Source organism: Periophthalmus magnuspinnatus, chromosome 18, assembly GCF_009829125.3.
Source record: "Periophthalmus magnuspinnatus isolate fPerMag1 chromosome 18, fPerMag1.2.pri, whole genome shotgun sequence".
Classification (NCBI taxonomy): domain Eukaryota; kingdom Metazoa; phylum Chordata; class Actinopteri; order Gobiiformes; family Gobiidae; genus Periophthalmus; species Periophthalmus magnuspinnatus.
Genome location: NC_047143.1, coordinates 847,768 through 863,994, shown reverse-complemented (window position 1 = coordinate 863,994; position 16,227 = coordinate 847,768). Strand labels below are relative to the sequence as shown.

General features: G+C 45.6%; 1 protein-coding gene and 1 long non-coding RNA gene across 2 annotated transcripts in view; both read left to right on the top strand.

Moving 5' to 3' along the window:
- Window positions 1-16,227, top strand: part of LOC129457129 (scavenger receptor cysteine-rich type 1 protein M130-like) — a 50,603-nt gene that overhangs the window by 23,442 nt on the left and 10,934 nt on the right. The window contains exons 9-11 of the mRNA XM_055229213.1: window positions 1,788-2,073; window positions 2,663-2,941; window positions 3,010-3,294. Coding sequence (XP_055085188.1) covers window positions 1,788-2,073; window positions 2,663-2,941; window positions 3,010-3,294 — 850 coding nt within the window. The remainder of the gene's footprint in view (window positions 1-1,787; window positions 2,074-2,662; window positions 2,942-3,009; window positions 3,295-16,227) is intronic.
- On the top strand, window positions 4,696-6,475 carry LOC129457111 (uncharacterized). Its single transcript, XR_008649102.1, has 4 exons — window positions 4,696-4,769; window positions 5,012-5,339; window positions 5,702-5,790; window positions 5,975-6,475. It is a non-coding gene; the product is annotated as an uncharacterized LOC129457111 (long non-coding RNA).

Genomic DNA, 16,227 nt, shown 5'->3' with positions numbered 1-16,227 from the left:
GTGGAGACGGGTGGAGCCCTATGGACTCTGGGACCTGGAGAACACAGCTGCTGTGTGCAGAGACCTGGACTGTGGCTCTGCTGTTTATGGAGAAGAGAGAGATGATTTTCCAAAGACTCCAATGTGGTTGGTCTCTGCTGACTGTGTGAAGAAGGAGTCTGCAGTGAAAGAATGTGTCGATGGTTCAGACTCTTCCTCTTCCTTGGGTTTGGAGGTGAAGTGTTCAGGTAAAAGTCTGATCTCACATTTTTATGTTTCTTAGATGTGTTTTCTACTCTCTCTCAGCCACACACACACACACACACACACACACACAGACACAAACAGAAGAGGCGTGTCCTCACGCAAAGTGGTGCGGGGCCTCTGTGTAGTATAGTGTGCCACAGAGACGAGTCCAAGTGTGTGAGTTTTGAAACTCTCCAAAAAGAGTCTGTGATCAGGGAGAAACGGCTAAAGTCTAAACCCAGAGAGATGCTAAAAACATGATTAAATCTGTTCAGGAGGATTAGCTCTGTCAGCAGCAAAGAGCCCAGTTTAGACTCAAGTCTGTCATGTTTACTCTGAAAAACTACAGAGAGATTCTCACGTGTTTAGGAACAAGTGAACCAGGACTGAACCAGGACTGAACCAGGACTAAACCAGGACTGAACCAGGACTAAACCAGGACTAAACCAGGACTAAACAGGAGGACTGCACCAGGATTGAACCAGGACTAAACCAGGACTAAAACAGGACTAAACCAGGACTAAACCAGGACTGAACCAGGACTGAACCAGGACTAAACCAGGACTAAACCAGGAGGACTGCACCAGGTGTCTGAGCGGTGATGTCACAGCCCTGTGTGTGTCCTATTGGCTCAGAGTGATGATGTCACACATGTGTGTCCACAGACTCGGTGCGTCTGGTCTCGGGGCCCAGTCTGTGCTCAGGATCAGTGCAGATCTGGGACCAGTCCTGGACCTGGGTCTGTGAAGGGGCCTTGGACCAGCAGGGGGCAGAGGTGCTGTGCAGGGAGCTGGGCTGTGGGGCTCCTTCTCTCCTCCAGGGGGCGCTCTCTCCTCTGAGGCAGACGTTCCACTGTGAGGGCCATGAGTCTGCTCTGATGGACTGTCCCCGCTCCGGCTCAGAGACCTGCTCCTCTGGAGCCGCTGTCAACCTCACCTGCTCAGGTAAAGGGGCGGGGCCTTACTGCTCAGGTAAAGGGGCGGGGCTCATTCTATGCTGCCCTCACAACACGTGACTCTGTGAAGCTAGACAGGTAGCGAACTTAATAAAGTGCTTCGTACACAAGGTGTACTTTTCTTGTTTAATGAAGACTTTAACAGCGTAACTGAAACAAACACAAAAATGTACATTACAAAATCTACATTACGAAACGAGCCTGTGGCTTTAATGAGGCCAACAACTGCCATTTTGTGTGAAGCTCTGTGTCATGTGACCAACAGCCGCCATTTTGTGATGTGACTTTTGTGTGTGCAGGGCTCCTGGCAGAAGACAACAGCTCAGGTAAAGACACTCACACACCAGGATAACCACTCTGCCACAGTAACACAGGGAGAACATGCACACTCCACTCAGATCAGGAGTCTAACCCACAACCTCCTGGTGAGAGGGAGGAGGCAGGATAACCACTCTGCCACAAAATTGAACTGTTGTTTTACTGCTACAGTAAGAAAGGGAGGAGATACAGAGGTAAAGGGGCGGGGCCTCACTGCTCAAGTAAAGGGGCGGGGCCTCACCGCTCAGGTAAAGGGGCGGGGTTCACTCTGTCTCTTGTCTGTTCAGAGCTCAGGCTGGTGGGAGGGGCCAGTCGCTGTGCTGGGACTGTGGAGGTGAGACTCAGAGGAGAGTGGAGACGGGTGGCGCCCGATGGACACTGGGTCCTGGAGGACACAGCTGCTGTGTGCAGAGACCTGGACTGTGGCTCTGCTGTTTATGGAGAAGAGAGAAATGATTTTCCAAAGAGTCCAGTGTGGAGAGTCTCATCTGACTGTGTGAAGAAGAAGTCTGGAGTGAGAGACTGTGTCGATGGTTCATCCTCCTCTTCCTGGGGTCTGGAGGTGAAGTGTTCAGGTAAAAGTCTGATCACACATTTTTATGTTTCTCTGATGTTTTTTCATAGTCTCTCTCAGCGAGCACGTCTGCACAAACACACACACGCATAAAGAGGGGGCGGGGCATCATACAGAGGGGGCGGGGCCTCTGTGTGTGTCTCTGGACATGAGGAGGACAGTCCTGGTGGACACAGAGTGCCACAGAGACGAGTCCAAGTGTGTGAGCTTTGAAACTCTCCAAAAAGAGTCTGTGATCAGGGAGAAACGGCTAAAGTCTAAACCCAGAGAGACGCTAAAAACATGATCAGGCAGCATGTGTCCTATTGGCTCAGAGCGGTGATGTCACAGCCCTGTGTGTGTCCTATTGGCTCAGAGCGGTGATGTCACAGCCCTGTGTGCGTCCTATTGGCTCAGAGCGGTGATGTCACAGCCCTGTGTGTGTCCTATTGGCTCAGAGCGGTGATGTCACAGCCCTGTGTGTGTCCTATTGGCTCAGAGCGGTGATGTCACAGCCCTGTGTGTGTCCTATTGGCTCAGAGCGGTGATGTCACAGCCCTGTGTGTGTCCTATTGGCTCAGAGCGGTGATGTCACACATGTGTGTCCACAGACTCGGTGCGTCTGGTCTCGGGGCCCAGTCTGTGCTCAGGATCAGTGCAGATCTGGGACCAGTCCTGGACCTGGGTCTGTGAAGGGGCCTTGGACCAGCAGGGGGCAGAGGTGCTGTGCAGGGAGCTGGGCTGTGGGGCTCCCTCTCTCCTCCAGGGGGCGCTCTCTCCTCTGAGGCAGACGTTCCACTGTGAGGGCCATGAGTCTGCTCTGATGGACTGTCCCCGCTCCGGCTCAGAGACCTGCTCCTCTGGAGCCGCTGTCAACCTCACCTGCTCAGGTAAAGGGGCGGGGCCTCACCTGCTCATGTAAAGGGGCGGGGCTTCACTCTGTCTCTTCTCTGTTCAGATCTCAGGCTGGTGGGAGGGGCCAGTCGCTGTGCTGGGACTCTGGAGGTGAGACACAGAGGAGAGTGGAGACGGGTGGCGCCCTATGGACTCTGGCTCCTGGAGCACACAGCTGCTGTGTGCAGAGACCTGGACTGTGGTTCTGCTGTTTATGGAGAAGAGAGAAATGATTTTCCACAGAGTCCAGTGTGGTTGGTCTTATCTCACTGTGTGGAGACGTCTGCAGTGAGAGACTGTGTCTATGATTCATACTCCTCTTCCTGGGATGTGGAGGTGAAGTGTTCAGGTAAAAGTCTGATCTCACATTTTCATGTTTCTTTGTTGTTGTTTTTTTTCTTGGTGTTGGTCCTGGTTTTAGTCCTGGTCCTAGTCTTGGTCTGGGTCTTGGCAAAGCGCTGGGGCCTAAACATGGCTGCCCCTTAAAGTCAATGGGCTGTGCTCAATGGTGCTTGTCACGAGTTTAGCCTTTAGCAGCTTGGTACATCCTGTCCTGCCCATGGACCATGCACAGTTGAGCTTCCCCCCATGAGACTTTGACGAGAGCGAGCGGAGCGACCGCGAAGGAGGCGAGGGAATAATAGATAAATGATCAATTACAAACTATAATGTGTATCACTTCTGAACCATGTCCTAAACCTGTGGCTCATTGGTGACGGTTGGGCCTGTTCACATCGCTCACATGCTCTTTCATGTTGTACCATGTGACCGCTCTAACCAATCAGCACTTGAGCTTAGCTCCAGCAAATATAGAGCGTAGACAAAGCTAACGATTAAAAAGCGTTTGTTTGAGAAAAAAGACAATTGTGGAGCTGAGAAAAAGATTATGATCTGAAAATAAATAAAAAATTATGATTTTTACAAGGAGTGAAATATTTAATAGATAGATCCATGGTCCTGGCTCAGAGCGGTGATGTCACAGCCCTGTGTGTGTCCTATTGGCTCAGAGCGATGATGTCACAGCCCTGTGTGCGTCCTATTGGCTCAGAGCAGTGATGTCACAGCCCTGTGTGTGTCCTATTGGCTCAGAGCGGTGATGTCACACATGTGTGTCCACAGACTCGGTGCGTCTGGTCTCGGGGCCCAGTCTGTGCTCAGGATCAGTGCAGATCTGGGACCAGTCCTGGACCTGGGTCTGTGAAGGGGCCTTGGACCAGCAGGGGGCAGAGGTGCTGTGCAGGGAGCTGGGCTGTGGGGCTCCTTCTCTCCTCCAGGGGGCGCTCTCTCCTCTGAGGCAGACGTTCCACTGTGAGGGCCATGAGTCTGCTCTGATGGACTGTCCCCGCTCCGGCACAGAGACCTGCTCCTCTGGAGCCGCTGTCAACCTCACCTGCTCAGGTAAAGGGGCGGGGCCTCACTGCTCAGGTAAAGGGGCGGGGCCTCACTGCTCAGGTAAAGGGGCGGGGCCTCACTGCTCAGGTAAAGGGGCGGGGCTCACTCTGTCTCTTGTCTGTTCAGAGCCGCTCAGGCTGGTGGGAGGGGCCAGTCGCTGTGCTGGGACTGTGGAGGTGAGACACAGAGGAGAGTGGAGACGAGTGAATGAGCCACATATGTCCAATGGCCCCTGGGTCCTGGAGGACACAGTTGCTGTGTGCAGAGACCTGGACTGTGGCTCTGGTGTTTATGGAGAAGAGAGAGATGATTTTCCAGAGAGTCCAATGTGGTTGGTCTCTGCTGACTGTGTGAAGAAGAAGTCTGCAGTGAAAGACTGTGTCTATGGTTCAGACTCTTCCTCTTCCTCGGGTCTGGAGGTGAAGTGTTCAGGTAAAAGTCTGATCTCACATTTTTATGTTTCTCAGAAGTTTTTTTTTCATTGCTCCAGGGAACTGTCAGGTGTAAAATGTGTGATGTTCACTCCTCTGTGTCACACACACTCCTCTCCACAGACTGAACTGTCCAATCATCTCTCTCCACAGACTGAACTGTCCAATCATCTCTCTCCACAGACTGAACTGTCCAATCATCTCTCTCCACAGACTGAACTGTCCAATCATCTCTCTCCACAGACTTACTGAATCGTCCGGTCATCTCTCTGTCTGTGTCTGACGGGGCTTCCCAGGCCCGGCCACAGGGGGTCCGGGTGCTGCTGGGGTCAAAGTTCAGGGTCAAATGCTCTGTGGAGCCACAGTACCCGGGAGGCTCCTTCCAGCTCCTCTCTCCCACTGCGCCCCCTCGGTCAGAACCACACCCTGCCCGCTGTCAATCACTCCGCACACTTCCTGTTCTCTGACACTGGCTCCGCCCACAAAGGAAACTACACCTGTGTTTACCACCTGCATGTGTTCAACCACAACTTCTCCTCTCAGAGCCCCAGCCTCCAGCTCTCTCTGGGAGGTACGTCCAGCAACAGCCTCATGTGAGGGTCAGGGGTCACACAGGGTCATGTGAGGGTCACACAGGGTCATGTGAGGGTCACACAGGGTCATGTGGGGGTCACACAGGGTCATAGTCTTGGTCTTGGTCCTTGTCCTGATATTGTCCCTGGTCTTGGTCCTTGTGTTGGTCTTAAGTCTAGTCCTGCTCCTGGCCTTCGTCCTGGTCTTGGTGCTGGTCTTGGTCCTGGTTTTGGTCCTGGTCCTGGTCCTGGTCCTGGTCCTGGTCTTGGTCCTGGTCTTGGTCCTGGTCTTGGTCCTGGTCTTGGTCCTGGTCCTTGTCCTGGTCTTGGTCTGGACTGATCTGGGTCTTTTGTGTTGCAGCTCCAGTCTCAGACCTGATCATCAGAGTCCTGGTCATTCTACTGTTGAAGCTCCTCTACATCCTTCCAATGTACTACTACTACTGCAAGGTACTGCACCTTTAGACCTGGGTTAGTCCTGGTTTAGATCTGGTTTAGTGATGGTTTCGACCTGGGTTAGACCTACTTTCGACCTGCATACTTGGCTTAGACTTGGGTTAGTCCTGGTTTAGACATTGTCTGCATTTAGACTTTCTTTTGTCACTTGCTGATGTGCTGTGTTCTGTTGTTTCAGGTCCGGGCCAGAGGGGGCGCTAGAGAGAGGACCTGAGGACCTGGACTTTGACCGTTTCAGATGTGAGCTCCTGGATGTTCAATACATTTATGTAAATACAGAGTGACTTAAATCATGTGATTGTGTCTGTTATGTTTAATCACACTCTAGGGTCAGTTACACTCTAGGGTCAGTTACACTTTTTATCATCATTCTTTTGTGTTTATTTTGGTATAATGTACTTTTGCTGATGTTTGATAAACTGTTTGAATCCTCATGTTTTTAGAGACTCTTTTGTGTATTTAAACTTGTGTCCTGGAGTTACTCTGGTACTTTGGTTAAACGGCCTGGTACGTGTGTGTTCCATAGAGATATTACATATGCATGTGTCCATATTATCCTTATAACTCCATGAATAAGAATAACTCCAATATGTTTATTAAATGTGTAATAAAGGTCTGTATCACACATACCTGTGGATTTTCAAAATAAATGTAAGAAATGAGTTATAATCCACACAAATAAAACAATGATTATGTTTACCCTCAGATTTGCTTTTTATATTATGACAGAGATGAGAAGATACAGACACATTATCCTACATGACAGCTTGATTTATGTATAATCAGTTATTTATTATACATATACAGTTATTTATTATATTTAATTCAGACTAAAACAAAGGCTCAGCTTGTGCTCGAGTGGCTCCATCTAGTGGAAACTTTAAGATAAAGTTGGATAAAACAGTTTGTGTTTAAAATACTGTACATATGTTATAATCACAAGTCTCCAGTTTAGTATCAGGAGCTACTTAATAAATGTTAAACCACATAAATATTCAAATGTACAGGCTCAGTTTTGTGCTCGACTGTTCTGTGGGAGTTTACTTTTGATCTTTGAAACACATTTAAACAAAATACAAATTACTTTTTCCATTTTGTCATATGAGATAAAATTATGTTATAAACTTGTTTAAATATAGACCAATAATGGTAATTAGTGGATTAAAAGAGCCACATTTATGTAGATTCCATATTACATTGTATTCAATGGATAAACCTGGAGCAAGAACCACCTAAAATGTGAAGGAACAACAGGTCGTACAAATTTAAATTATTCTTACTGCACAGAAATAAACACATCCATAAAAGTATTGAAGGGTCCAGTTTGAATTTCATTTATAAAATTAAAGATTCTTCACACCACACTCGCTCTAAAGTGATCGTTCCCTGCAGATGCAAACTCTGGACAGACTGTGTTCCACAGGACAAGAGCAGGGACTTCAGGAGCCTTGTGGTGGAGGATGAGGACAGAGGACTCAGGTGGACACTGGTGTGGCACAGGAGACCCCCCTGTGGCACAGGCCCAGATCAAGAGCCATGAGAGGAGGCGGCTGCAGCAACGTTTTTCCTCAGATGCCAGAATGTGTTGTTCAGGAAGTGGTCCTATAAAACTCTCGTCCAATATGCCTTTAAATACAGACTTTAAGTCTTAGTTCATGTCCAGACAATGGAATCAAAAGCACCTTGATGAATCCCAATGTGGTTTCACAGACATGGATCTTTTGGATCATTCAGAGTTAATCAGTGATGACAGTTTTGTCCTTTTCCTCGACTTTTCCAAAGCCTTTCACACCCTGGAACATGAGTATACTTTTCAGTCACTAAAAATGTGGATTTGGCACATTTTAATTAGTGCAATACAGACACTATACAACAACTGTAATTCTTCCATTCAGCTTCAGTATGGGACCTCTACACATTTTCACGTCTCTGGAGGAGTCCACCAAGTGTGTCCTGTCCTGTACCTGTTTTTACTAGAGGCCCAACTACTGTCCAGTTGTGTTCAAGAAGGCAGTGTGTGAGGAATCACTGGAGCAGAGAAATACTACTCAGCCAAGTGACTCCACTCTGTTTTTAAAAGATTCAGTCCCAAAGCTCTAAGGCTAATCAAACCCATCTCAAAAGTATCAGGTCTTTGAATTTGAACAAATATGAATTACTGCTTATTAAATGTGTAATGACTCTACTGTAGATGGTTTTTCTTTGAAATCTGCAGTTTTTGGGAATGATCATCTCCAAGGATGAGAATGAACACTGCAAATGGAACTTTGACAAAAATCTTTCACAAATCTCAAAAAGACTAGGAAGTAACTCTTCAAAATAAAGGTGTACCGTATGAAAAACAGAAGTTAACTGTTACTTATTAAAATGCAATGACTCTGTACTGACTATTTGTCAACGAAAACTAACAAACAAAAGCTTTGAGCAAACTTAGAATCACTTTGGACGTCAATGGGACGTGGTTTACACAGAAAAACATCACTAAATCAATGTCCAGAGATGTATTTTTGTAGGTTTATTTTCATGTCCACAGACAAACCGACGGGTAAAAACCATATGCCCGCCCAGGTGCATTCTGGTCTACGTGACCCACCCACCTGTGTCCCCCAGGCCCCACAGACTAAACCACAACAGAAAAGGTGCTAAGGTAAAACAGTAAATTACACTCAGCAAATGAACAAAACATAAGAAATATTAACATCAAAAATATAGATTAAATATGTAATAAAAAAAAATTAAAAAGGCAAAATAATTTCCCTTGAACAAAAATCAAAAATAAACTGATCTTAGAACAAATAAAACTTGGCATGGAATTGTTTGTTTCATTCACACATGTTTAACACAAACAGGCTGAAAACACTCTGTTCCACCTTGTGATGTCATCATGTGGTGATACAGGAAGTGCTCCACTGTGTTTTTAAACTCCACCTTCACTAGAATCATCTGGATCATTTCAGTCCTGGAACAACTGACAATCTACAACTGAACTAAAGGGAAAAGGAGGAGTTCACTGGAAAACTCCCACTTGATGACATCACAAGGTGGAACAGAACATTTTGAGCTTTGGAGATATAACAGACTAATAATAAAGTGTGACTCAAACATGTGAATGAAACATGGATTAAATCTCACAAGAATCCATTTTGTGTGATATAGGACCTTTCTCCAGTTTTGCAGTGAACCAGCTCACACACAGCGATCTGCAAAAGAAAAACAAAAAGAACTTTCAACAACACAGCTGATCATGATCACTATGGCAACTCAGAGGTAAAGTCCATTAGGAGATTTATAACAATGAAAATGTAAAATACGCTGTCGTTATGGTGGTGTAGGGCGGACCAAAGAGTGCAGAACTCGGGGCAGATTTAAAGTGTTTATTTACAGTTTGTGCAATAAATAACAAAAGTTCATTAAACCACCAAGGGACGGGGAGCGGGGTGCGAGTCAGAACCCGAGGATGCGTTGTGAAGAGCGGAGACGGGACCAGGGAATAACCAGGACCGAAGCGAGGACAGGATCGGGGACGGAGCCAGAGAAGACCGAGCAGGAGCGGTCCGAAGAACGGGAGCCGGGGCTGGAGACGTGGAGCAGGAGTCCAGGACGAGACAAGGAGGTGAAGACAAGGAGTAGACTGTACTGGAGCCGGAGCGCGGGGTCAGGAGCAGGACCAGAGGCCAGGAGCTGGGACGAGCGAGAGAGCAGGAATCTGAGGGGCAGCAAAAATCCAGTCAGTATCCAAAAGTAGGCAACAAGAAATACAAAAACAGAGCTGGAACATTCACGTTAGACACGCGGACGATCTGGCACCAAATGTCTTGAGCTGGTCCATCTTATATCCAGCAGCAGGTGGAGGTAATTGTGCTGATGGGCTGCAGGTGCGCACGGGAGGAGCCAGGGGCTCCACCCAGCTCCAGGCTCAGACAGGTGGGGGAGGGGAAGGCACACAGAGAAACAACACAGGAGGCAGATAATGCGTGCATCATGACGTACGCTTAGAACCTTGGAATCACTCGACTTTTTTGTCTGTGCAGGTTGCTGTTCGTGTTTTCAAACCTGTCTGTTTTTACTTCCCTTGTTCCCTTCCCAATAGTCCGGACTATTCTAGTCTCATCTAGATCTAAACCAGGTCTATAACCGGATTATTCAAGGTCTAATCTAGATCTAAACCAGGTCTAAACCAGGTCTATAACCAGGTCTATAACAGGACTATTCCAGGTCTAAACCAGGTCTAATCCAGGTCTATAACCAGACTATTCCAGGTCTTAACCAGGTCTAATCCAGGTCTATAACCAGACTATTCCAGGTCTAAACCAGGTCTAAACCAGGTCTATAACCAGACTATTCCAGGTCTAAACCAGGTCTAAACCAGGTCTAAACCAGGTCTAAACCAGGTCTAAACCAGGTCTATAACAGGACTATTCCAGGTCTAAACCAGGTCTAAACCAGGTGTAAACCAGGTCTAATCCAGGTCTAAACCAGGTCTAATCCAGGTCTATAACCGGACTATTCCAGGTCTAATCTTGGTCTTAACCAGGTCTAAAAGTGGATTACATTATTTCCACTATAGTTTAAAAAAAGAAATGATCCAAAGTAGAACAAAAATGCTTAAATAAACTCTAAATTGGTCCAAACCCTCAAAGTGGCGAGTGGTCCACAGTTTGAGAAACACTGGTCCGTGTTGTTGTTGTTATCGTTGAACTCACAGTTTCCTGTTTCAGTCTTTCTTCTTTTTCTCTCTGAGCCAGTCCTGACCCTGACTCTTACCCACGATGCACCTCTCCTCCATCGCACCGCTCTTTTCTCTTCTCCGTCTTTTGTTTTTGTTTTCTGCTCCCGTCGCCATGGAGACAGCGGTGACCGGTTGCCTCGAAGACGGCGACAAAGATAACGGTCGACGGGTGAACTGCACCGCGGCAGGTTTCAGACAGGTGCCCGCGGGAATCGAACCATCAACCAAGGTCAGAAATATGTCTGCCAGTCACAAACGCAAGTGAATTTAAAGTGCACTGTGTAACTTTTCTGGTGAAGGGTTTTGCCGCCTCCTTCCTGTCTCCATGGAGATGTCATTGCTTTGCCTGGAATGTTCCACAGTATGACATTAAACGTCCATTTTGTTCTATTGAAAACATGCGTTCTTACTGACCTGTTACTATTTGCTCATCTCCATGGAGTTTAATGCTGTAGTATGAAACATTCCAGGCAAAGCAATAAAATCTCCATGGAAACAAGAAGGAAAAGCAGAAAAGTTGCCTTGCGCTTCTTTAAGTTAAACAAATTAAATCGTATTTTTTTGTTTTTGATGAAAATTCATGGTAAGACAGCCAGAGAGGTTACGTAGTGGGACTTTAAAGGTGCACTGTGAAACTTTTGCGGTAGAGAGTTCTGCCACCGGCTCGTCTCCATGGAGATGTTCCTGCTTTGATCCAATATAATGCAAACAGTATTGCGTTAAACTCATTTAGCATTTATTCGATCGTAGTTGTTTTGATTGCAAACAAAATGCCTTAAACACTTTCATCCTGACTGTGATCGGGGTCACCTCTCCACAGATCCGACCTGTAACTTGGCCTGATCGCGCCACAACCACCAGCTTGTCTCCCTGCAGAAAAATAGAAGAAGTTTAACGCCGTACTGTGGAACATTCCCAGGCAAAACCAAAGCATCTCCACGGAGACAATCAGGTGGCAGCAGACTCAGTAAGGTTCCATCGTGCGGCTTTAAAAAACGTCACTTTTGTCTTATCTGTGAACAGTGGGCGTTTCCTGTTGCCTTATAAGGGCAGTTTGATTGACAGCTCGGGGCCACTTCCTGTTAATAAAAGTACAGTATTTGTGTGTAATGTTTCCGGTGTCATTTTAATCTTTTTTCTTTTAGGTTTTGTTGTTCCCTCAGAACAGTTTCTCCGACTTGTCCTGGGCGTCTTTCACGATTTTCACCCAGATCCACGAACTCGACCTCAGCAAAAACCAGGTCCACTGAGCGTAAAAAGCTCATTCATGTTTATAACTAATAAAATCCACGGGCCAGCAGTCTAAGCAGGGACTCCCAGACTTCCCTCACCCCAGACACTTCCTCCCGCTCCTCTGATGGAACTCCAATTCGTTCCCGGGCCAGTCGAGAGAGCGCAGTTAATTATATCTCAAAGTTAAACCCATGTTTGATGTAACCACTGATTTAGTAGTAAAGTACTGTACTTAAGAACAAATTTGAAGTATCTTTTACTTTTACTTCACTACATTTGAGAGCTGATGTCTTTACTTTTTTATATTTTATTTAATTATCGTCTGAGACCTGCTGAAAAGGCAAAGGGTTTATTTTAACACGTTCATAATTAAAATATAAAAAACAAAAACAGACAAATTCAGCTGTTTCTGTTTCAAAAGCCAAATCACTTGAATCATTTGAAGCCTCATAAGAGCTCAAAATCCACGCAAAATACTAGTACTTTTTACTCTTTAAGTACATTTTTAAACAGGTACTTTCATACTTTTTAGTTTACTTTTACTTCCCACGTCTCCTACACCTGAAAATGTGTAAGAAATTTTAATAAAATAAGGATCAAATTGTGAGTTTGTAGATGTGCTGAGTTGTTGGATTCAGAGCTCCTTTCTAAACCTTCGTGCCTCCTGTACGTCCAGATCTCCGCCCTCGCCCCCAGTGAAGCTCCGATCCTGCCCAGCCTCTCAGTGCTTCGTCTGGGCTCGAATCAGCTCCGGGCGGTCCCTGATCACTGCTTCTCTGGAAGTCCAGCTTTGACCGAGCTGTACCTCCAAAACAACCTCCTCAGCTCCCTCCGAGACCTCTCCTTCTCTGGACTCAGGAAACTCCAGGTCTGTGAAAAACTTTAAGATTTAAATCAGACCCATTCTGCAAAATGGACTTTTCACAGTTTTTAACCATGTGATAGTTTCTCCTCCTCACCATTTACTCACTCGAGGTTGTGTTTGGAGTGACACGCCCACAGTGACGCACCCAGTGTGACGTGATACTCATAGGAGGACTATATATTTTTATTTTGCTTGACTGAATTAACTCTCCTCAAGTGGAGGAGTTCAAGTATCTCGGGGTCTTGTTCACGAGTGAGGGAAGGATGGAGCGTGAGATTGACAGGCGGATCGGTGCAGCGTCTGCAGTGATGCGGTCGCTGTATCGGTCCGTTGTGGTAAAGAAGGAGCTGAGCCCAAAGGTGAAGCTCTCGATTTACCTCAATCTACGTTCCTACCCTCACCTATGGTCATGAGCTCTGGGTAATGACCGAAAGGACAAGATCGCGGATACAAGCGGCTGAAATGGGCTTCATTTCAGCCGCAACGCCTTGGGGTCCCACCGGAGGAGCTGGAGGACGTGTCTGGGGTGAGGGAAGTCTGGGAGTCCCTGCTTAGACTGCTGCCCCCGCGACCCGGCCCCGGAGAAGAGGAAGAAAATGGATGGATGGATGGATGGATGAATTAACTCTAACTGGGTTATTGTTGCAGTTCCTGGATTTGTCAAACAACCGCATCCAGACCCTTCCTCCGCTCATGATGCATCCTCTGACGGCCATAGAGACGCTGCATTTAGAAGGAAACATGGTGAGATTCTACATTGTCCATTTTATATTTTAAAATCTAGATTTATTTTATAATATTTCTGTCCTGAAGACTTTATTGGGCTGGACAGTGAAATAAAAAGTAAAAAAAAAACTCAAAAAATAAAGTGAACTGGAGCCAGAGTTGAGTCGGAAGTGTAGCGGAATGCGGCGGCTAGCACATTAGCTAGGTACAGTTTAGGGGCGAGACCTATTGTATTTGTAAACTTTTGAGAAAAAAAGAAGTAAATAATAAAAACTTTTAAAAAGCCGAAGATGTGTTCACAGGTCATGGTAAAACAACTAAATATATGATTAAGGGTAAACGACAAAAGAATGAAAGTGCGGCCAAAGCTAGTGATGGTGTTAGCAAAGAGGTGTTAGCTGTTTTTCTTTTATGTATTTATGCATGTATTTCAGATCAAGGTGCTGCCTGATAATTGGTTCAGCCAGAAGGAGGAGGTGCCCTACCTGTACCTCTGGGCCAATCCGTGGCATTGCTCCTGTTCCCTTGGTTACCTGCACCAGTATCTGGAGAAGTACAGCCTCAACATTTACGTGAGAGATGGATCCATCATCAGAAAGGACAAGGAGAGTGTGGTGAGATCGAGGTTTTTACTCTTATTTTTAGGTAATATAATGTTCTGCTGCGTGGAGAACATATTGGGTCTCTGTGGGGGGGTCTTAAAAACTATGATTTTTTGAATAGGCCACATTTTCAAAAAAAAAACTGAAATAAATATTTGATTATTAATGAAAAAAAATAATAATAATTTTGAACATTTCAATTAATTAATGTCACGGTTATATTCCAGAACAATTACAAATATCAAAATACGAGTGCACTACAATGATCACATTTTTATACACCACCTTCAAGGCACATTATATTTGATTCTTCTCTCAGTGTCTCCTGAACTGTTTAAAAAATGGAATGTGAAATTATTATTATTATTTTTTTTATCCATAGCCCAAAGCTAAGCACAAATAAATACCCTAACATATATGTTATGTTTTTTTCAGATTTGTGGCAGTCCACAGTCTCTAACAGGTGACCCTGTGATCACACTTAAAGAATCTGACTTTTGTGACCCACCGAGTCCCAGTAAGCCAAGAACCACTAGATCAACTGCTGGTACGAATTTGTTTGGTATATCCACACCTACTGCTCCTCCTGCTCCTCCTGCTCCTCCTGCTCCTCCTGCTCCTCCTCCAACTACTACCACTGCTACTCGTACTACTACTACTACTACTACTACTACTACCACTGCCGCAGATCCCACTACTCCAGTTAATAAATATTTGACTCAGAGGTACAACCCCGATTGCAATAAAGTTGTGACGCTGTGTAAAACTTAAAAAAAAAAAAATAAAAAAATTAAAAAAAAATAAAAATATATATATATATATATATATATATATATATATATATATATATATATATATATATATATATATATATATATATATATATATAATACAATGATTTGCAAATCCTTTTCAACTTATATTGAACTGAATAAACTACAAAGACATGATATTTAATGTTCAAACTGATAAACTTTATTGTTTTTATGCAAATATTCACTCATTTTCAATTTGATGTCTGCAACATGTTCCAATAAAACTGGGACAGGGGCAAAAAAAGAATGGGAACGTTAAGGAATGCTTAAAATCCACCTGTTTGGAACATTCCACAGGTGAACAGGTTCATTGGAAACAGGTGAGTGTCATGACTGGGGATAAAAGGAGCATCAGGGCTCAGTCATTCACAAACAAGAATGGGGCGAGGTTCACCACTTTGTGAACAACTGAGTGAGCAAATAGTCCAACAGTCTAAGAACAAACTATATCAATGTAAAACTGCAAGGAATTTAGGGATTTCATCATCTACGGTCCATAATATCAAAAGATTCAGAGAATCTGAAGAAATCTCTGCACGTAAGCGGCAAGGCCAAAAACCAACACTGAATGCCCGTGACCTTCGACCCCTCAGGTGGTACTGTATTAAACACAGACATGAATGTGTAAAGGACATTACCACATGAGCTCAGGAACACTTCAGGAAACCACTGTCAGTTAACACAGTTCATCGCTACATCTCCAAGTGCAAGTTAAAACTGTACCATGAAAAGTGAAAGCCAAATATCAACAACTCCCAGAAACACCTCCAGCTTTTCTGGGCCCGAGCTCACCTGAGATGGACTGACACAAAGTGGAAAGTGTGCTGTGGTCAGACGAGTCCAGATTTCAAATTATTTTTGGAAATCATGGACATCGTGTCCTGCGAGCCAAAGAGGAAAAGGACCATCCAGATTGTTTCAGTGCAAAGTTCAAAAGCCTCTGATGGTCTGGGCATGTGTCAGTGCCTCTGTGATGGTCTGGGTGTGTGTCAGTGCCTCTGTGATGGTCTGGGTGTGTGTCAGTGTCTCTGTGATGGTCTGGGGGTGTGTCAGTGTCTCTGTGATGGTCTGGGGGTGTGTCAGTGCCTCTGTGATGGTCTGGGGGTGTTTCAGTGTCTCTGTGATGGTCTGGGCGTGTGTCAGTGCCTCTGTGATGGTCTGGGGGTGTTTCAGTGCCTCTGTGATGGTCTGGGCCTGTGTCAGTGCCTCTGTGATGGTCTGGGTGTGTGTCAGTGCCTCTGTGATGGTCTGGGGGTGTTTCAGTGCCTCTGTGATGGTCTGGGGGTGTGTCAGTGCTCAAAGGTACATTCGGGTTTTGGAGCAACATGTGCTGTCATCCAACCAATGTCTTTTTCAGGGACGTCCTGCTTATTTCAGCCAAGCCACATTCTGCTCGTGTTACACCAGCCTGGCTTTGTAGTAAAAGAGTGCAGTACCAGACTGGCCTGTCTGCAGTCCAGA